The sequence below is a fragment of the Apus apus genome, chromosome 8, assembly GCF_020740795.1.
Source record: "Apus apus isolate bApuApu2 chromosome 8, bApuApu2.pri.cur, whole genome shotgun sequence".
Classification (NCBI taxonomy): Eukaryota; Metazoa; Chordata; class Aves; order Apodiformes; family Apodidae; genus Apus; species Apus apus.
In genome coordinates, this window is record NC_067289.1 from 22,790,868 (window position 1) to 22,814,496 (window position 23,629).

The window sequence follows — 23,629 nt, forward strand, 5'->3', positions numbered from 1 at the left end:
GGACTCTGTCATTCTTTTCCTGAGCCATTAGTGGCACAGCTATTTGTGTGCCAGCATGAGCTGCCTGGAAAAAAAAGCTAAAATTGAACAGCAAATGAATCAAAGACAAGGACAGATACCTCTGAAAGATAATTGCATTCAGATATCCTGGGGAGCCCTTACAAATCCCTTTTCAGCTTCCACAGCTCTCTACCCCCATTGTGGCTTCAGTTTGAGGAACCCCTATTAAGCAACAAGACTAATCAATGCCAGCAATGAGTCAAAAGGACTTCTTTCCTTCTTCATGATTGACCTCCCCAGTGCTCTCTAGCCATACCAAACTCCCAAGCAAGGATGTTTTTGCATTATTTATTTTTTTTTTCTAAGTGTCAAAATGATTGGTGTGACTCTGCCTTTCCCATCTACAAAGTGCATTAAAGAGCACTTAGGACATTGGTGAGACATCAAGAAGGAAATGGCATAGCTTGTTCCTTTATTCTGTTTTTGTTTTGTTTTTCTTTTTCTTCACTGCCTGGATGCTAATCCTTGTACCATTTCCCATAATGGATATGTAGTCTGAATTTGGGCATGTTTTAAGTAAATGCAATAGGAGTCAGGAGTTGTGAGTTGTTGTCTACATAAAGTTCCTAGACAAGAAAGTCATCCAAGAATTTTAATACACCAAACTTATGCCACTCAGTATACACATTATGTCCTATTTACATGTCATTTATCCATACTCACTTGAAGTCTGTGGTATCACAAATGTATTAAAAAACTGTCTCTCTCCTTCAAAATCCTTTTAATCAGAAAAAACCCAGTAACTTCCATAAATAGGTTTTATTGTATCTTTCATGTGAGATGATTCTAGCACAGCTGTAGTCCTGCAAAAATACAGTGCTAGAGGATAGTACACATTTTGAAAATAAACCTGATCTTTGGGGGTGAATAGTCCTCTGGCAGTTTTGGGATACCATCCAGCATTTTCAGATTTGGCAAACTGGAGAATACACTTAAAGAGAGACAAAAGAAAAAACAGACACTCAGATAAAATATTTTGGTGAAAGCTGAGAACAAAATAGACACTGATAAAAAACAAAAGTGGATTCAAGCATATCCAAAATACCTCTGAATTTCTGGAAATCTTGTTTTGTCCTTTGTTGCAGACTTTATCTGATAAAGAGCTAATGAAAAAATTCAGTTTCACTCTGTTGCACAAGCTTTACATCCTCAGACTCAGTAAAGCACTGCAAGTATCTACATTTTTAATAGACTAGAATGAAACCAGTTGTGTAATGCAAGAGAGAGGACACAGTGTTGGCCTAGACTGAATTTTCTCAACTGTTGAAAAGCAAAGACTCAGACTGCAAGAAGTGCAACTTAACTTTTACCCCTCTGTGACAGAGAAACCAGGCTCTCTGCAAACCTTTTAGCACTTCTGTTTCTCCCAAGAAAAAGAAGTCCCTGTTTGGTGGGCATGACACCAAACCAAAATGAGTGGCTCTACCTTCTACTCTGCTGTCCCTTTTGAATAGCCTGTCAGTATCTCCAACCTCAGCCATGAAGATTGCTCTTTCTTTCTTCAGAAGAGTTTGAAGGAGCCTCAGCCCCTCCACAAGCACCAGGCAGGATGTTAACCACAGGCACTGGGATTTGCTCCTGTGCCTTTGCACGTGCTCAGCCTCAGCGTGGAACTCAGAGCTTTAGCTGTGCTCGAAAATTATTCTTTCTGTCTTTCGACTGCCAGATAAAGCAATGCCAAAGTAATACCAATATTTAATTGTCCTAAGAATTGGTAGGATTGGGAGCAGAAGCATAATTAGTAATTTTTAAAAAGTGTTTTTCAGCTTTTGTTCTCCTGGACCTGTTGATATGCAATTAAAACGTGAAATCCATGATTTTAAATTTATTTTTTAACTCTCACTTTGATATCTGCCTATCTGCCTTCAGAAAGCACAAACATCACCATCACACTGGCAAAGGGATGCCTGCTAGGCTGAAGGAAAAAGCATACTGGAAACTAAGAAAGGTTTTCATTAAATACTTTCTTTTAAACGTCTCATTTTTTTCCTCCCAGGAAGAGATGACTTCTTAGACACATGCTGTAAGGCTGATCTCAAAATATCAACAATGCCTTCTGTAGATGGCTGACATGGCTGTGTTTGCAGTGGGGAACAAGAAACAGTGCTCCAGGTTTCTGAAGAGTTCAGAAGGAACACATTTCATTCCCCTTTCTGACCTGTGTGTAATTTTTTTCCTGGCAACAGGGTTTTGGAGTTTAAGCAACTAGAATAGAAGAAATAACGGTGTGAGATTTAGACCAAATTATCTTCCCCTGAATTCTCTGCTCTGTCACAGATCTGACTTTGCATTTCCAGTGTGGGACACAGCTCTGTTAAGTCACACTGCATCCACCTGCACTGCGGGGGGTGTTCAGGGCAGAGCAACTTCTACAGTGCTGCCGTGGAGGGAGGACAGAATCCAGAAAAATCCAACAGAGGTAACTTAGTTTTCTCTTGCTTTAGCTCCAATCTATCCACACATCCTTCTGATTCCATCTCTGACATGTAATGCAATTTAGACTCTGTTCAGAGTACATGAGGGATGCAATGAGACTGGAGAGAGTTTGAGTAATAGGTAGTTTCTATTAATAAAAGGGAATCTAGTTTATCTGCTCTGTTGATTCTTTCTAAACTTGATCTTGAACTTGAACTTAGTTCAGCTCAAGAACTGGCAGTCGTGATTAAAAAGCCTTGTAGGCAGTTTCTGAATATTTTGTGGCAATTATCAGGAACTGGCTCACCAGCCCATGCTCCTGGAGCATTTATAGTAGTGGAGACTATGGGAAAACAAAATGATTGCTTGGGAGAACCTGTTGTATTAGAGGTCCTATTCCTTTTGAACTCTCTTAGAAACATTTTCTGTGTTGATCAACTTTTTATTGGCCATGAGATGGTAAGACTTACAGTTGTCTGTATCTTTCTTGAAACTCACAGGGATTCCTCTTGAGTATAAGGGATTCAAGTGGAGTATGTCTGAAGTCTGATATTCCACTCAGTGTCATAATGTTATTTTCAGCAAGCGATAAGTGCTGAATCTGAGGTATCTTTGGCAGATGCTTGAAGGATGTGAAGTGGTTTTTATTGACATTTAGTTCTCTGCATCTGTAAAATACAAAGCATATGGTAACACTGCTCACATCCATACTAGCACAGACCCATAAACCAAGACAGGGATGGCTCTTCATGCAGTCAAAATCATGGCAAGTTAGGGCTCCCAATGAGAGCGACAAGAATTTGATTCCTCAGACCTGCTTGCACACTAGTTTTAAGTTTGTGCTATTTTTGCTTACCCAGGGACTTGCAAGATCAGATCCCTAGACTTTATACTCTCAGCTTTCTTTATATTGTACAATGAATACATCATTGTTGCTGTTCTCAACATGACATCTTTCTGTACAACCAATACAGCAATAAAGTAGCAATAGATGGATTGTAAAAACATAGCTGGTCCCATCTGGCCTCTCTGCTTGGGTTATGTTCCACCACCTGTTCAAATAGATTCCTTCAGTGTTCCACAACTTTCCCTTTTGGCACAGATGTCACTGAACTTGACAAGACTTATTAATTATTTAGGAGTAATGGGGACATGGTCTGATCTCCTGGCTGAATATTTCAATCTGGGGGTGACATGAACTCAGAATAGCCATATATTGATGGATTCTCAATAAAATGCCCCCCAAAATATAATATTTTGGCAGTTCTCAATAGTCTGGTCCAGCTATTACTTAAGTAAATAATTTTATTTCTATGATACTGTACAAAAATAGAAACAGGACTTTTTGTCTACCTTGGCAACCTTATGGCACTTAGGTCTGTCAAAGAATTGTCCACCAACCAAAGTTTTTCCACCCGAATTAATCGTTTGAGAATCCTTTTGAAGTTTTCCACCTGGTAAAGATCACCCAGGTCCTGAAATGAAAGGTTCAACTCCTGGGAAGGGAAAAATATGAGAAATCACTTACTTACTTTTCTTCTTGCTTTCTCATACCTATAGCATTAAGTCTTTTCAGTGTCATAATTAGTTAAAAGGTGAATTTATTCTATTATGCTGCTTCTATGGTGCCCATTGACAAATTCAGCTTAGAATCACAGTGAATTCGATAATTCTTTGGAAGTAAAGAAAGAAACTCCCTTTTAAGCATGTGAATCTTACTGTCCAGCCCCTCCTTCCTCTCTAAGTGGGGATGCCAGGATGTGCTCTGGGTGGAGAAAGCAGGACTAAGTGCTGGTGGCTTATTGGCTTGGCCTCTAAAATCATCTGGAAAAAAAGGGCTGTGCAGCAGCCAGGTGTCAATGTTCCCCAGTCTGTATCATATGTTGATGCACAGGGAGAAGTGTGATCCAGAGTCCTGGAACTCAGTGTTAGATGAAGTTACTACCTGGCTTCCCCCTTGATCTTAGGGAGGTCATAATTTACTGCTGGTCAGAACCAGCAATAATGTTGTACCTCCAGCCATAAGAACAGCTCAGCCTGGCATGAGAAGACAGTGAAAGAGATAAAATGCAATGACTCCATTCTCTAACCAGGCATTTATCATCAATTTTTGAGGAAGCCACCAAGCAGGAAAAGAATGTCACTAGTTCTTACATGTTTGAGCACAAACGAAGGCCTATCACAACACAGGAGTTTACTCTTTTGGGTCAGAACCCAAATGATGGTATATTCTAGTGTTTCTCCCAGCTTGTAAAAATTTCTGCTTTACAATGTCGTGGTGCCAACCTGAGCTTTAAAACTGCCAGCTGCAATGAGCAGCCAGCACATTATTATTTGGCTTATTTACTACTACAGTACAGAATGTTAATGAGAAAGTTTTACAGCACAGTTTTCCCAGTTCTCTTGCAGTTTCTTTTGCCACTTCTCTGTCTCAGTTACTTGTTTTCTTTTTTTCAAAATATATTCTTCTCCTCTCAAAAATAGCTCTTCTTCTGTAGGCCCTGCTCAGAAAAAAAAGATGTACAATAGTGGATGTGATATGAAACTGGCACTTATTTACTCACTCAAAGATTATATATATGGCTGGGAAGATACCTGAAATGAAGAAATATATATAATATTATAGGTACATAGGATTCCAGGTTTCTAAGAGGTAAATTAATGTGAAGATTTTTCTACCATTTCTGGGCCCATAATTCAGCAATCTAAAGTCGTGATGATTTGGTACATGGTTGGTAAATGACATTTCTTCTACAGCTCAGCATAAAAGCTAAATGTTTGAGCATAAGCACCTGTGTTCTAAAATACTCTTTCTATATATTTTTTCACATGCTATGAATTTCTATAAGGGTTATGTAGTTATCCTTTAATTCTCCTGAGAAAGGAATAGGTTTGTAGCTCGCAGTTCACTGACAACAGCTGGAACTGGGATTAATAGGCAGACAGATTTAATCTCATAACATTTAAGGACATACTACTGGGATAAATAGAGTAAAGCCTTACATGTGGATGTGCCTTTTTGAAATTACCTTCTCTCACTCGTGGACAATGAAGCTGATTTCCTCGAACATCATGGTCCTCTATGTCACACCAGCTGAGATACTTTAAAGAATCAGAAGGAAGCTTAAAAAGGGCAAAATAAATGGAATCAGTGAAGACACTGTATTTTCTCACATTTTTGGCCTTATTGCAATAGAAGATTCATACATGTTTACAATGTTTTCTGCCTTCATACCATCTGGTGAACAGCAAAATGATGTATGGAAGTGAAGATACAATGCCATGCATTTGTGGAAGTATTTCATGCAAACACATTTCCAGACAGACTTACATACCACATACCCTGAGTGCAACAGAGGCAAGAAGCCTTAACACAGAAAACCCGCCACTGCAGTTGAGAATACGAGATTTCTGCCCATTCTGTCTTTCCACTAAAAAATGTTCTACAATTTCCAGGGAATCAGTCTCCCAGGAGGGAGCAAGGAACAAAGCCTCTAACTTCGTCTGTAGCGTGAGGCGTGGGTGTGATTTGTGTCGTGCCCAACAGACACAGCACCATGACTGTCTGCAGAGGGAGAACCTGTCAGAGCAATGCAGCGTGGTCATCAGCTCCAAATTCTGACATTTCCTTCAGTGGAAACCATGCTAGTGGGGTTGAGGAGGTGGAGAGACCGAGCATGCACCTGAGTCATCTCTTCAGCTAGAGCTGAGCTATACACAGCCAGAAGCTGGTACATACTGTGGGGGTTCACAGTTCAGGTGTAGTTTATCACAGCCTGTTCTGGCTTACTTCTATGAATTGGCTCAAATATTGGAGAGAGGTTTTCTCACAGAGTATCTGTATTGTTACCTTTCCTAGCACTCCTAGGATGGAGCAGCAGGATGAACAGGTTTTACAGAATTTTTCGTTGCTTGTAGTCAGACCTGAGGAACTAGAGAGGAGATGTTAAAGCAGCAATTGATTTTGTTCAGAGAAATGCAAAATAATAACAGAAGATACAGTGTAACCAGGGGTAGGTCTCCCCACCAGACAATAGCCACATGCTCCTGAGATGAAACCAGAGGCTGGGCAATCCCCTGCAGTCCCTTAGGGGACTGTTTACTCACACACACACAAGGCTTTCACAGATACATCCAAACATTAGCAAGAGGAACTTACTGGCAGTTTGTTAGAAAAACTCAGTCTTCAACAGCATAATCCTGTTCCACCCTGCTTTTATGGATCCAGGCTGTATGAAAAAGTATCTCAGCTGCATATTTATTTTAATCCCTTGAGTATGTTTCAGTAGAATGTCAAGGTTGGTAAGAGTTGAACTTTGCTCAGTAGAGACTTAGTTATGTGCTTCTATGTTTTGCCAGTTCATTGACTAAGAACACATTCAGCAGTACATTTTATATACCCCAAATGATGCAATTTCTCCAGTTGTGCTTAGAGAGATTTAATAATTTACAAACTGGCAGCTGCAATTTAGAAATTTACCATGGAATACTTAAAAATAAATAATTTTAACTTAGTGTGTGCACACAGCACTATAATTTGACTTCTAGCATACAAGCTCAGTGAGAGCTTGCCAGAAAGTATCAGCTGTCAGTGAACATCATTAAAACAATTACAGTCAGGAGCAGAAATGGAGAATAAAAATGCAGCTTTAAAATGGTCTAGTGAGGATGGTAATGAAAGTTTAATACTGAGTGTAACAGACAAGCTAAACAGAACGTCAGTTAAAACTGACACTTACAGATTATTGGCAAATAATCACAAAGAGAGGCATTCTGTTGACCTTACTAAGATTGTTTTGCCTTTTTTAAAACAACATCAAAACCCACTATTACATCTTTCTTGGCTTTTGGCTGCAGGTGCACACAAACTGCAGGGAACAGCACTGACATACGGAACTGCTCCTTCCTTCATGCTTTATGGTTTTTTTAACAGGATCAAACCAGCCACAATAAACTGTAGGTGACTGAAAGGAAGCTGAGCAAGCTCAACATTTCTGAAAATAACAGCTATCTACTTAGGCATTTTTGGAGGTCATCTTGAGGCAAACAGACCATTTTCATGTGTGTGTGGTGGTACAGATCAGCAGGCATCCACACACACAGCTACCCTGTCAAAAGGTTTTACATTTGGTCAATATTTAAAAAAAACAAGGTGCTGGGAACTTGTGCTTGTCCCTTTCTTGGTGTCTGTTTGCTTCTGCTTCCTTGTGTGTTAAATGAGGTCTTAGCAGATAAATAGGTATAAATTCTTCCATATTTCAGAAAAAGGCCTAAAAGTATCCTCAGCTTTGGATGCAAATCATTAGGATGTATTCAAATGACTATAACTGCAAGACTTTTAAAAACCTACCTTCCTCTCAGCTAGATACTACTTCCTCTGCTGAGACATAAATATCCACTCTTAGTCCCTTGAAATGCAGGATTTTAGCTGAACCATTTAACATGGTATCTATTCTGAATGTTTGGCAGAAGCCCACTCACAGAATTCTGTATTGGTGATAGAAAATAAAAACATACAGTTCCAGAATCAATATGGGATAGATAACACTTCCAATCAGGTGGGCAGTGAGATTTTTATTGGGAAGAGTGACAGAAGGAAACATTTTTCATCTCAAAACTGCCTGATTTTAATAAGCACCAGCTGGACCCTAACATTGTGTCACAGAAGGTTTTTCTGAAGGAGGAATGACAACGCTGCTTTTCTCTCCCTCTTGCTTTGTTTCCCTTATTTTGCTGCAGAATTGATGCAAAAGAAATGGCAATGAATGAGGCAGGATCCAATTCCAACCAACTACAGATCACACAATACATGAAAGCAACAAAATTTTCTGCCTTGATTGTGAGGCCCTTCGGCTGGCTATGAATCTCCAATGACACCTCTGGGAGCAGCACACTAGATTATGTCAAGCATTAGAGGGAAAAAAATTAGATTCATGATGTCTGTCCAGGCTGACTCATTTCCTCTCACTTAGCCTGCAGTGCGAAATTGGTGGTTATCATAAATCATAGACCTAAATTCTTATGAGTGAGGAATTAATTTCACTAATGGAAACCCTCTGTGGCAATAGCATTCCTCTGTTCTCCCTCTTCCTGGAGTGGGGTGGGGGTGTCTGTGCTGGCCTTGAAGCAGAGAGACCTGACTATATTTGAAGAATCCTACAGCACAGGATTGGAAAGCAAACATAAAATGGTAAGGAGGAAAAATCTTGTGTGTGACCAGGTTCTAATTTCTGAGCCCGGCCTTCAGTCTAGTTATTCTTATCCTGACTACAGCTTTGCCACTGATAGCAACTCAACAAAATTTCAGAATACTCAAGGCAACATTAAATATCTACAATTTCCAGCTGGTCAAAATATGATTTCTCCCACCTAGCTGCAGTTGCCAGCCTGCAAAGCTAGGCTTAGCAAATATTCTTGGCTCCCTCCAGAGTCAGTGGAGACAAGTGGGTATTTGAAGTATCAGGAAGAAGTAGGACTTCTGATCACTTCAAAACAGCTCAAGGAAATAATTCTATTCACTGTAGCACCACTCAAATACATAGAATTGCCATTCCATCTAAATAATTAAACAAACAAACAAATGGTACTAAACAATTCTTTGCTAGCACCTTGCACTCTAGAATGTTGCACATGAGTTCAACAGAGGTAGCCTGGACTGTGAGGGTAAATGAAAGTCCTCATGGCTAACTCCATGTATTCTATGCATTTTCCTCAGTGGAAGTCCCAGTGGGGAACGAAAGCAGCTGAAATATTTTGTGAACTAGAAGGAATGAATACAGAACAGCTACTGCATTTTTCAAAACATAATTTATGAGCTATCAGGCCATATCTTGGGAGATCATGGACCCCTACAGAATACACTGATAACACTCACACTTCATTAAGATGTCAGTGTCAGTTGTGTGTCCATGAAATGGGTTTGCTTCTCCTCCCACTGACATCTTGGCAAAATGTTCGTAGGCAACAAAATGCTGTACATTTCCTAACTGCACTGCAAGTACATTTGAGTCCAGCTGACTTTAATGTTGGAATATATTAAAAACCCTTAAAATACTTTGAAGAGCTATAGCTGAGCTACTTCTGAAACTACACCAGTGAAAGATACTCTGAGTGAAAAACATATATTATTTTAGATATTTGACCATTAAGAAAAAACTGTCAGTCAAAAGACTCCTTTCTCCTGATACAACAGCAGCCTTGACAAACAAACATCTTAGACTTCAGAGCACAGGTTCAGCTTTGCTTCACAGATCAGGGCAAATGGAAAGCTCAGTGGAAGAGGAGTAAAAATAAGATTCTGAGCAAGCTCTTGCAGTTGGGATTTGAAGCAGTAGAACTATTTATACTACCTCTTACACATAATCAGAGTCAGCATTTCTCTGGTGCCCACTACAGCTTCATATCTCACCAAATCAGAGCACACACGTGATGGAAAGGCCCTCGTGCTCCTGTGAAGCTGACCTCAGTGGAAGCCTGCTTAGATTGCTATTCTACAACCAAGTGCTCCAAGCCCTTTCAGTCCTGCTAGCATGGAAGTGAAAAACATGGATCATTCTAAAGGAACTAAACCTGATTAGTTGTAAGATCATCTTTAAGAAAAAGAAAAACAAATAACAGAGCAAAGAGTGATAAACCCTCCCAAAGAAAAGGGATCTTACATCTAGCTTCAAGCTGCTAATTTCACCTGGGCTGTAAGAGAGCTAGTTATGGATTTGTCCAAATCACTCATAAAAATAGTTGCTTGAATGATACAAACCCCCAGTTATTTATGCTGTCTCAGTCAATTGCACAAGCCAAAGCTGATTAACAGCAACAAGCTGCAGGGTTGACTTACAAAGGCAATTTGTAGAGGTATTTAAAGGACAGAGAATTCAGGCTGTGCCCTGGTCAAAATGTACACCATTTATTACTGTGTAGCAAGTGTTGCTTGTGTGCAAACATTTATTATGAGAGCTGTCTGAACTTAGAATAGTAGAGGACTTGGACATGGTGTTTCCATGCTCTATTATCTTTCCATTATTTTGTATGGGAGTTTTATGGGACATTATGCAACACTTTGAAGCAGTTATTTTTGAGCATAATTTAGTGACAAACACACCTTTAAGTTATGGTTACAATGCATCCTTGCTGTTAGCTGTACCATACATTACCTTGCTTTATACATCATAAAATTGCTCCCCCCAAAGGCTTCGTTAACATAATTAAGTCTTATCACCATAATTACACATTCCTAGCATATTAATAGCATTCCATGCAGCTCATCATGGATCTAACCTGCAATGATACAAATTCCACCTCTTAATCAATGTGCCTTTCACACATTTTTACAACTAAATACATATTTGAGACAGTAATCTTGCTTTTCAGTAATCAGCCAAAGACACCAAGAAAAAAAAAAACATTTTTCTTCCTGTTTTCATGGCACAACAATCTCCACCAGCAATACAGGTTGGTACATTTAAAAAAGATACTCAATCCTGTAACACTATCTTTGTTGTCAAAGCATGTCAAGCCAGCTGTGAAATGACTACAGTTACTTCTCTTCTTTCACCCTCCTACCTTTCAGACATGTCTTGCTGTTGTGTAAAATCCTCACATCTTGCAGAAGGCTATTTGTCTACAGTCAAAGCTTATCTTCCCATCTTTGCCCCTGCATAGAGAGGTAGTTCCACGTTCTCTGAAGAGAGGTAACCTGCAAGGATCCTGGCTGGGGCTGTATGGACTCCCTGTCTCCAAGGAAACACTGTCACCTCGCAACGCAGTCACGTTAGGAGGTATTGTTACCAATCTCTTAAGCACATCAAACAAATTCCTGTGCTGATCTAGCTGGTATCAATGAACTGCCTTTCCAGAAGGTGGCTAAAGATAGGTTGGTGATATCTGTAGCAAGATACATGATCATCCAGACCAATCTCTGGTGTGCTCACTTCAGCAACTTCACTTATCTGAATTGTTTTCACGTTTTTCTCACTTGAAGTTCATTTTCTCTTTGTTCAAAAGATCCCCTGCCTCATTATTGAACATCTTATTAATCAACTCAAGAACTCTGGATGAAAACTGATGCTTAAAGAGCCTCGTATTTTTTGTACCAGCCATGAGCATTCTTCATGAGCATCTCTTCACTCTGTTCAATGTCCTTGGCCCACTTGAACATGCTCAGCCATTTCATACACCATCTTCCAGGCTTCCTTCCTCGAGTTTGCACCTGAGGATGCAAATAAGACACTCTTCTCTTGGTGGGAACTAACAGGTCAGTTTTGTTTCTGTTTTGTTTTTGTGTTTTTTTTTTTCTTTAAAACATTAAAGCTGTACATTCTGAGAATGAGTCTATTGAAGTTATTTGCTACAAAATGCATGTGATATGAAGTTCATTTGGTTCCCTCAGACAGAGTGTAGACACTGGCAATGTGCCACTGGTGGAACTGCAGCAGCCCAACATCATTCTGGGCAATGGCTACTCCCTGCTGAAGGCTTTTTAACTCTAGCAGTAGTTACAGGAACCAAGTCTCAGAGGTGTACTGTGTAAGGTTATAATGGAGCAGTCAATCATGCCCCACTGATCTGTACCTCCCACTTCACAGGCAGAGCTGCCTCTTCTCCTGAGCTCCTGAGCTCCATCCAGAAAGAAAAGGGGTTAAATATGTTAAGAAAAAAGTACATAGTGAATCCCTCTCTCTAAGGATATTCAACTGGAAAGACCATATAGTCACAAACCTCTGTGGTTCAGCCTTCCTACCTTTCAGTTTCTTCACAGAAAATTATTCCCTATCCTCCCTTTCCTTCAGATTTCTCTTTTCTCTTCTTGGTCATTATAAAGGCTGATCATTATAAAATGTTTCTGTATATAAAAGCACATGCTTTCCCCAACAGTGACTCAAGTCTCCAAAACATTCTCCTAGAAATTCTGCTGGCAAACTTCATTGTGCCAGAAATGTACAGAAGCATGTTTATCAGAAAATGTCAGGTCCTATGCAAAGGTATATTATGGTTTCAGAGATTGAATTGTCAGTTCATTATCTGAAATTTAACAAAGTAATAATTCCACACAAGCTTCACTAAAACTTCAGGTAGTATGAACTAAGTTTATTGCAAGGTGGGCAGAGGATGGGGTATTAAGAGTTTCATCAGGTCATTTGAGCATACCTTTACCTGCTAACAAAAAACCCCCATAACTTATTTCTAAATTAAACAGGATTGTAATTTGGAGCCTTTCTACTCACTGTTTTTCCTCTCTGTATATAATGAAAGGTATTACTCCACGTCGCTGCCTAATGGGCTTCAGAACTTCTATAGCAAATCCATTCCTTACAAATCGTGTGAAAAATTATCTAGATGCTATTTCAGTGAAATGACATACTTAAGATTGTGTCAGCCTTTCCATTATAAACACTGGTTTTCAGGTATTTACAACTGCCCATAAAAATGTGCTTCTGCCAAGAAATTCAGCAGCATATCCCATCCTTGCAAGAAAGAAATGGTTTTCCCCACTTTATCCAAATTTGACAAGTAATTTTGTCTTTGAAATGGTTAAGTGGGGCAAATACAAGGTGGGCATCAGACTCAGCCTGTTCTCTCTCCCATCTGTATCTGCTGATCAGGTGCTTCCCTGCATGTCCTACAGATACAGGTAGTTCAATCCTGAAATATGTATGAGCTGGACATACTATGTCTCATCCCAAGATGTGATTAATGACAGAAACAATTCAAATTATTAAGACTGCTGTGGGCCACAACAGGCCCCATTGTTCTGGGTGCCACAGAAAGCTGGTAAAATGCTGTTTACTCCAGAGAACTCATAGTCTAACTGAACAGAGCAGACAAAGAGTAAGGAAAAAATAATATTATCCCTCCCCCTTTTATACAGAAATAACTGAAATGCTCAGACCATGAAATCCTGGCACTGTGTTAGTCAATGGCAAAAATGTTGTTACTGTGAATAGGGTCAGCATTTGTACAGGGTGCAGCCAGACTGACTTGGTTAAGATCAGACTGGATGTGCAATCTGGCTTTTAAAGCCCGAGCAATTAAATGGCTGAGCTTTTCTGAGCTGACATTATGTTAAACATCATTGAAGAATACTTTAATTTCCAGTTCAGCAATACAGCAGCTTGTAAAAATCAGTGTGTTGGTGTAACTTCATGTTGTTTATGTAAAAACCTCACTTTACTTAGTGTTAGCTTGATGCCTATTGGTGATATCAAACCATTAAGTTGATGCCACCGGTAAAATCAGATCTAAAAGCTTATCAACATTATAGCAACAGCAGGAAGTTAATTGCTATATTGATCTTATCTGGTTTGACTGTCTCTGGAAATTTATGGCATTCACGTTGGATGAATTGGTTAGAGAAAGAGAATTTTTTTTTAATATTTCTTTAGTATAATCTGCATGGATACTCAGAGGGAGCACTAGAAAAGGAACACAGTATTAAACACAGAAATGCTCATCTGTGCTTCAGCAGATAAGCAGGCACACTTGCAGAAAGTAACTAGTTATTTGCTGAATTACCTAGGCAACAAACTTCTTTTGGTCCTGCCCATTCAGGATTCCAGAAAATTACTTGACTCCTGCTGGAAGGACTTGGAGAGCATTCCCAGGTAAAAGCCAAGTACAGCAGAACAATGTCATGAATAGAGGAAGAGCAAAGTTACTGGAACAGTTCATCAGGGTTACCAGACAAAAAGGAATCAACAACTAACTGCATAAATAATTGAAGCGAAAACTATATTATGTCTGGTTTTCTAAACTGTTATAAACTCATGACTTCTGAGGGGGCTGGAGGGGCTGTAACCAAGCAACAAGTACTGGAACTTGGTCCTCTCTTCTGGAAAAACAATGGGCTTGCAAGTCATAATGACATATCTGGCACTGGAGATTGAGTCTTTCCATTGGTTTTATGTTCTTTGGATCAAGCCATAAAAACAGATGTTTATGGAATGAAGAATGGCATTTTTATTTGGTTTAGGAGGGACTTATTTTAGTATGAAATCTGACTTTTCTAATAAAATGTAGGCCAGCAATTTCTGGATGAAGTCACATGTAAGTAATGTTTTGAGATTTTTTTCCTCAAAGTTTCTTTAAAATAAACCAAAACAAAACTTGTCTCTTTCTCTTGTGTTTGCCAATTTATCTGTGGGTGTAAAAAAAATAAAACAAAACCATATCCCAAGTGAAGTTGGTGGCATGGAGCATCCTTGGGGGTTGATGTGCAATAATGATTTCCCCCGTTATATCTCACTGAGATATTTCCCCTTTCACCTTAAAACACAACTTTTTATATTGAGTGAAATTATTGCATCCCTAATCCACAGATGCACATAAGCATATGTTTAACCTTATGCCATTGAATCCAACTGGAGCAGAATCAAACTTGTATGTGCATAGAGAAAAAACCCAGAAGGTATCTGCCAGATACCTGCCAGATTTTTCAGAAGAGCTTGAATCCAGCCTTCTTTTACAGAGGTCATGGCTTAGAGCTCATTGAAACTGATAGGCAAACTGCCATCCATTTTAATGAGCTTTCTGTCTGTCCTAACTTGTACAAATGCCATTTCTGCCTAATTCTCAAAATTTGAAACATCTTATCCAGAGCTGCCAAGACAAACAAGAACAGACATTTGATGAAGCCACCCAGAGATGAAAACTCTGATATGAGGGCAGCCCCATTTGCCTCCATCCACACATTGATTATCAATCTCATGTTTCATCTTTTCATACGTTGTTAATAATTCCTGATGGAATACAACACTCATTAAGTGCTTCCTAACTTATTGAATATAAGCTTCATCAGGTAATTTTAATCATATTAAAATAATTCTAAATTAATTTTGATAAACAGCTTCCTGTTGCAGCCTTGCAAGCTTCCTTTTATGCTGTGTCATTTGAAGTAGTATCTCTGGTTATTCTCCTGTCTGACTTTCATCATTGCAGATGCTGCTGTATTTCCACAAATAGTTATATTTCTTTATGTAACTGCTGAAAACTGCTGAAGAGTTATGTTTCATTTTTTTTTGGTGGAGAACTGATTATCTGAATTGTACTGAAAAAATAATTTCACTTAATCCATCAAAACCTTGCCTTCCTGAAACTCAGATCTTGCAAATATGGGAATGCTTACGAGTCACTACAGCACTACTTTATTAAACTGGCTTTACAAAGTTGTCATATGTTAGATATTTAAGATAAATAGGAATAATCTCTTAAAGTATGGAAAAGGAAAACTACTCATAATACATTTGACTCATTCGCTCTGCACTTATCAATTCCAGAAGTTCTCGATATTTTTATTCCAGGCAGCCTTTCCTTTTGTCTGAAATACTTTGCACCTTTCCCTGCCTTTCTCCCCAGTATATTCCTGTCTCACATGTACATCTGTTCATTCACAACACTGAAATATGTTTAGGGTGTGCAAAACCACACAATATACCAGACTCCACCTGCACAGCAAACCCATTTTACATGCATATTTACAGATAGGGATATTTGCACATCTATATATATTTGTGTGTACACTTGTGTATATATCTACACCCACAAGCATACTTACATGTAACTATTGTGCACAGACAGGCAGGAGAGCAGAGTGAAACTGTTCTTATACGGATGAAAATTTCATGGAATTTCAGTCCAAATATATCTTAAAACATATCTACTCTCTTTCAAAGATGTATCCATTCTTACTTGTGTTTCAATGATACAGTATGTTGTACTAAAATACATTCCTGGTTGAGGTTACTCCATTGATGGCCAAGATAGTAAAAACCACACAGCTCTACATGGGCTAAGAGAGGGGGGTAAGAACCAGAAAGCACATACAAGCAATACAGATGAGTGACAAACATAATTTGGTTGTTTAAAATTCAGAGACAACTGCCCCTGTTGCAACCAAAGGAGGAACTGAGAACTGTGAAAGTGTATTTACTGGCAGAACTTGTTGACATCTCTGATTTTTTTATCCCTATTCTTTCCCCAAGTCTTATTGCAGGAAGAAATGTAGTTCAATTGAACGTCTTGCTATTCACTGTCTGCAAGGATAATAAAGATGTTCTCTAGCTGAAAACAGAAAGCAGGGCCTCCTATAAGCATGGAGAAGTGAGAAGCATTATGAGGACTACCTATTTTTATTAAAGGTGTTTGTTCATGCAGCTCTTGTCAGGAAATCCAAAGAATTTGTTCCCACTTGCTTTCAGTTTGAAAAAACAGCAGCCTTGTGTTACAAGAAAGGAGAAACAGCCTTATTTGTCTCCAGTGCTTCTTACATAGGAAGGAGACAGATGCACTGTAGTTGTCCACAATTCCTGCATGTAAAGCTAGAAACTGGCGTGTCCTGCCAAAAGAAATGAAATGTAATGAAAATGTGTTTCTGGTCAAAGTCAGGGACTGCATTTGCAGTCTCACAGTATATGTGACCTGAGGGCCATAGGACGTTCTCCTCTAGGCATTACTGGGGGTATTTAAGCATTCTTGGCACTGATTTTCCATTGCTTTGACCTTCAGCTAAGTATCTGTACCTGCTGCCATGCAGGTGTGAGTGCTGGCTTCACTAAATGGGGAATTTCTGATTAACAAGCACTTTGCATTCACAAGGCACAGATGTAAACATCTACTTTAAATCAGGTCTGCTGTCTTTCCAACCCATTTCTGGTACTGAGGACACCACATCTGTTGGCTGGGCTTCCTGGAGCATGTGTTTGTAACCCCTGATTAGGGAACCTCAACCAGTTTCTCTCTCTGCTTTAGCTGTTTTCATCCAAAATCTTCTCTGAAGACATATATGTATATTTATTTATTTATTTATTTTAAAATAGGTTTGTCTCCCCCTTCTCACATCTTTGTTTTAACAGAAATGAGGTGATAGAAGCAGCAACTTTTCTTTAAGGAAAAAAACAACAAAACCATACTATTCAGCTCCATCCTGATCTTTGGACTTCAAAGAGGCTGAATCCACTGCTGGCCTAAAGAGGGGCTATGAAGGTGCTGTTAAACAGTTTATAGCACTATATTCTCCAGTCACAGACTTGTCAGACCACTGAACTAGTCTCAAACATAAACCAAACCCATCTTTCAGCTGCTCCACCTTGTCTTGCTCTGCCAGCTCCATGCTTTGTTCCAGCAGTCGGGAAATTCTTTTCTCCTTGACTCACACCAGGGAAAGAAGGGGATCCTGTCTTCAGCAGGAAATACTATGTGCTGTCATTGCTTCTTCAGGGAAACAGATCTTACTAGAAAACTAAGTGACCACATGTAATTCTCTTGATTAAGGTAGTTTAATATTTCTGATACATGTACTTTAATGTCTTCCTTCAGACTTCATAGTTTTTGCAGTTGAATTGTGAAAGATCAGCAGCTGAGCTTCAACAGTATTCCTCCTCATTTTGCATGCTGCCTTTGCTGTTTTGTAGAGCTACTGAATGCAAAATGAAGCTGCAAGAGTGTGTTTGCTCTGTAGCAAGCAAGGCATGAAGTACTTCTTTCTAAGGCTGTGGAGTACATCCAGAATATTCATAACGGTGTTGCAGGAGATGTGATTTAATGTGTGACATTTAGTGCGACACCAGGTGATTAATGCTCATGGTAAAACACAGGTTGGTTTAAATAAACAAAACTAAATGTATTTTTATGGTTATAGAAATCATGTGTGACTTCTCTGAGGGAATATCTTCTGCTATTCCCAAATGCTTCCTATTTGTTGGCTTGTTTTTAAATGCTTCGATTGTTCACAGGACTTTCCTGCCACAAAAAAATCCACTGATACTTTGGCTCAACAAGGCTGTGACTTGGGCAGTAGCTTGGGACACAGTGGGTAGCTGCACAACAGTCTCCCTCTTGTTTTATGAACAGCAATTTACAGCACCATATTGTTCCACTTTTCAGCCTTAGAAACACATGAGAGCTTAAAAGGGCAGGGACCCTAACCCAGTGCCAAACTAGCAGGATTCCTTCTTTCCTGCCCCAAGGGCATTTGGCCAACTGTACCTGTTGGTCCCTCAGCATGAGAGTTACGTCCCTGTTCTGGCAATGGTATTTGCTGTGCAAGGAGTCACTTGGGTTACAGTCACACAATTGGACCAGAGACCAGTTCTAAGTCCAGTGTGTGCCCTGGCAGTGCTCCAGCTGCATACTGGAGCAAACCCATATGATTGAGACCATCATCCTTCTGCACCTTCCCCTCCATGGGAAGGAAACACAAGTGTGGAAACTGCTAGAGCGTATCCCATGCTAGTCAGCAATCCCAGGCAGAAGAGCCAAGGAGAAGCCAAAAGGAGCACAAGCCTCACAGCAGAGACAAGCTCACCATCTCTCTTTGGATCCCAGATCTTAGCCAACAAGTCAGTAAAACAGCACTTGCCTGCACAACAACAGCCTTGCCCCACATGAAGCAAAATTTTAACCCGCAAGGCTCTATTCTGAAGTTCTGCAATTGAGAACAGAGTAAAGACACTGATTTTATGCTGCTCTGCTAACTGTGCTGGGGAAATCTGAGTCCTAACTGCTGTGTCTGTGCAGGTTCAGACAGTGCTACAGCAGCTTATTGCTACATTTGCAATGGCATGACACACAAAAGCAAACACTGTCAGAGATGCCCCTTGGTTTATTAGGAGATTGTGTCTTCCATATGTCTGTGCTTAATGTGTACACACCTGCAAAATTAATAATCTCCAAGCTCCATTTAAAATACAGGTTTTGTACAGAAACTAAAAAATATGCAGGGCTTCACAGCACTGAAGGAGACAGTCTGTGGAGTTGTCAGGATGCACTTCCTGGGGAAACAGCAAAGACTTCTATCTACGTCTTCTTGAATGCTGTTCAGATTATCATGCTTACACTGAAGGGTGGAACATGGGGTGCCAGATGGCTAACAGGCCTTCTGAAAAATAGCCTTCTATGTTGGTTTTTGGTTGCTTTTTTTCAACTTGTCATGGAACTATCATAGTATAATCTCTGTACTCTTGTTGGTCATAGAAGGAAGAATATTTAAGCAGATGTTATCAAGGTTACGACAGCCTGAATTAACTTATCGTGAGGATATTTCTTAGTGCACTGCCAATAAATCTAGTAACAACTTGCTGTATCTAGAAAATAGATGCAAAGTAATACAGAAGCAGCATGTAAGGGCATCAGTTCTGCCAGCTCTTCAAATAGGGGTCATGACTCCTCTTCAGGGCCCTCTGTGCTGACAGTGGCTGGGTGCTCTGCCACTGCCCATTATGTCAAACTCCTTTATTTCCCCAGGATTCTCTCCCTTCATCTGTCTACTTGTATTTACCTTGTGAATTCTCTGTGCAATGGTTGTAGGCAGAGAAATATGCTGCCAACAGTCTCAAGAGGCCTGAATTCACCTCGTTTAACTTTAGACTGAAAGACAGGAACCTAGCCAAGCTAGGCTCCCTAAACAGTTACAGAGAAAGCGAGAGGGACAAACAACCTTTTCATTCCATTATAGGCATCCTGCACCAAGGAAAAGTTCTCCAGCCTCTAAACCAAAGGGCATGAAGTGGCTAAATTATTTTGTACTGTACTATCTTATGGCTTCATGCAAAGATATTCAGGTTAGGTTTTGCTTACTTACTGTAACACAACAGTGAAATAGTAACAGTATCAGTGATTCTCATAGTAATGCTTCTCATAGTCCACAATTAGTGGAGTGCCTGCATGTGTACACGAAGAAAATACAACTTCAGAAATTCTCCATCTTTCATGCCTATAGTCTTGTGATTCAAAACCTGATTCATTTTTTCAGGTACATGGCAGGAATAATTTTTTGGAAACAGGGAAAAAATGGAGTTCTTACTAATAACAGAAAATCCCAGGTATGTCAGTTCCCACCCAGATCTTTGTCCTCATGCTTCAGGACATAGCCTGAGAGAAATCTGCATGTGATCTAAAACTGACTGAAACTAATGGCAATTTTTAAAATTATTATTATTGTCATGGATTACAAAGGGATCTGGAGGAGGCTCCAGATGACTCTGAGGAAATTTAGCTTTTTCTGATAATGAACTTTTGTTGTGTTTGTTTGCTTGACTAAAACATTGAAGGTTATGGAACTAGGCATTTCCTAATTTCTACTCAGAAGTAAGTGCACTTTCTCTCTGAGGAAGGTTGCTGCCTACCTTGTTGCAATCATCATGGTGAAGAGGAAGAACTGGTAACATCCTTGGCTTTGGTAAGTGCTGGATACAAGGCCAGCTATTTTACTCATAGTTCTAAGCTTTCTGTTCCACGTTTGGCATAGCTCAATAGGAATCAAGAGTTCGCTTCCTCAAAACACTTTATTCCAGAGATGCATACAGGTTAAACTTGGAAGGACACTGGAAAATAAATGAATTGGAAGTATTCAAGGTTAGCCTGTTCAACTTGCACCCTATGAAACTGTAGCAGTAAGATCAGCATTGAAATACTGTGACAATTTACAAGTTTTTGGGTTTCACTGAGGGCTTTAATAGCAGTTCAGCTGATGAAAACATATCCTTGGTTCAGAGTTGGCAGGAGAGTTTTATAAGATCTGGAAAATGACCAACTGTCACTACACAGCAGCAATTCCAAGCTGCAGCCTGACCCAAAGAGAACATTTCCCACCGATGAATTTTAAGACCAGGAGTTGTCTTGTGATAAACTTAAGATACTTTATTAATTTCTGTGTCAAACTATGCCAGCTTTCTGGCTGCTATGTTTAGATATATGCCATTTACAAAGTATACTGACAATGACAAAAGCCTTATACTGGCTTTTTGTATCAGACTGGTGAGATTTGGCATTGTCCAGACCATACTCCTCACAGGTTTCAGGACAAGATGGACTTCTTGATGTCTTTCATTTCTTAGCATGTTTTGATATATTTATTTCACTCTGTTCAGCCAATGCTATCATACAGTTACTGCTTGTAAGCATTGCAAGCAGCTCCAAGTTGCTTGGTTTTAAAACATGACTCTTTACAAATCTGTATCAGTAGAACAAAAATTTTTACTATTATTAGGTCTAAACTGTTTTGGTAGCATTAAAATACTTGAAGGAATGGTTGAAACCTACCTAAACAAATTGTTCTTAAAGAAAACAGGATTTATCCATGGCCAGTTCCAAACCCTTAACAAGAGCATAGAAGACATGATTCAGACACAATTCAGACTTCCTCTGTATGTTTTTTTTTTCTTCCTTCCTTAAAAGCACTTCCACACAAATACAGAATAATTTTCCTGTACAAACTCTTCCCTCAGTTGGCCCAAAGGATGACTCTTTCATGGGAAAGAGAAGTGTGTTTATGAGAGATATATAGAAAAACAACTTGTTATCAGTGAAGCATGGGTCATATCTGAAACATCATTCATACTGTGATTCTGTGTGGCTGAAAAGATAAAAGCTCAGGCAATGGGCTAAGTTCCCCAGGTGCAGGAACAATTCTGATATTTTTCTTCAGCCAGGTCCTGGTAGACCTAGAATTTTACTACCATTATCTGCCAGAATAGTTTCTAGAACACAGTGTTGCAAACACATCATTAAGAAGAAAAAATCCAGGCTATTTGATCCCAGTCAAAAGCAGAGAGTGCTAAGAAGACTTTTGCATACGTTTTTTGGGAATAGCTGCCAACAATTTGAGCTTTGTTGTGTTTGTTTGTAGTTGCATCTTTCTAAAAATCATTAGCTGTCTGACCTGCAGACAAAGCCATTAACTAAGTTTGGAGGCTGCATTTGTAAGGTGTTTTGAAAAAATCTGAACAACTTCTAAAATAGCAACTGGAGCAGAGACTCACCTCTAGTCTGGATAATAACTTACCTCACCATCTTTCTCCATTTAGCTACCTGCCAGAGTGACTGTGAATAGGGCTGATATCCTTCATTAGCTTTACAGCCCTGACTGTTGCACTATACTATTGTCCACAAACTGTAATTTAAACTGCGTTCTATTACATGACATTTATCTAGCTTTTTATTCAGTTTGTCTAATGCCTGGAAAAATTGGTCCATGGCTCAGGCTTCTAATTACTGCTGTGAAATGAAAAACATTCACGTGGATGTTGTTGTAAGAGCAGGTCTATTATAAAGAGAAATCACCTGAGAAGCCCTGGTGAAGCCTGGTTGCTGGAGGTAACAGTTACGTACTATCCTTGAGGAGTTTTGCAGTACCAGCTCTGTTTGTGTATTGTGAATGGTTTCCCATGTGTAAACTTTGCTTTATAGCCCTTAACCAAAGGCAGCCGGAAGCCAAAGACAAGCTACTGAACCAGCTCAAAAAGGTCCCCAGCAAGCAGGCAGAGTCTTCATTCTGTCTGGACCCCTGCAACTACCACAGCTTGATGCAAAATCCTTGGGGACTGCAGACAGTTTCACAAATTAATCTACAATTTCTCATCAGCTATGTCAGTAGATGCAGAGAAGCTCACAGGAGAAATGAACTCACTTCTTGTTAGTATTCTCTGAGTTACTAAGGCACCACTTTTCCTCCTCCCTGGCCTTGGGTTTTGGGGGTAAATCATCTGTCTTTTTAATGCCTGTATTTTCTTTTTTCATTGTAGAGAGAAAACAAAGATTATCCACTAAAAAGGACAGAAACAACTCAAAAATTAGCTTGTAAACACTGCTTTTGGAGAATGCCTTGTCTTTTTTTAGAAAATTATCAAAGTTTAAATATTGCCTCCTCTCCTGGAGAACAACTTTCAGTGGTGTAACCTCACTACAAGGGGAGAGCACCTGGGAACCTGCTCAAGCAAGAATTCCAGTGACTGTATGTGAGGCAGCAAGGAAAGGAGGAAATAAGAGCAGTGGGCAAAAGAACAACAACAGAATAATAGGCTCAGCACATCAATAACTTCAACCCTAGTTATTTCTGTCTTGTAGTTAAGAAAATGTGTCTCTTTTGCAGCACTGACACCCTGAAGTAACCAGTTTAACCCATCTCCATAAACAGCAGTAGAGCTAAAGAGAACAAGCTTTTGCTTTTTACCCCACACCAGGTACACAAGACAACCACACAGGTTGAAGTGGGCAGGGGTTTCCCTATCAACAATGAACTCAATCCAGCAACCTGTTAGCAAGAGTCAGAGAATGGTTTGCAACACAAAGCAGGGTTCTCATTTGTTTTGAGCCCACTGCCCCAATAACTAATCTCAGGCACCTGGGTTTACTTATGCTCTCAAACTCCAGAAATTCTCACTGATTT

The 23,629-nt window shown here is 39.6% G+C and overlaps 1 protein-coding gene across 1 annotated transcript; it reads right to left on the minus strand.

Moving 5' to 3' along the window:
• Positions 1-827: 827 nt before the first annotated feature.
• On the minus strand, positions 828-22,264 carry LOC127387808 (protein tilB homolog). Its single transcript, XM_051626592.1, has 5 exons — positions 22,247-22,264; positions 5,479-5,577; positions 3,829-3,971; positions 2,946-3,143; positions 828-991 (listed from the first exon to the last, which is right to left on the minus strand). Exons 1-5 carry the CDS (start codon positions 22,262-22,264, stop codon positions 880-882), a joined length of 570 nt encoding a protein of 189 aa, XP_051482552.1. The 3' UTR covers positions 828-879.
• Between the last annotated feature and the right edge of the window lie 1,365 nt (positions 22,265-23,629).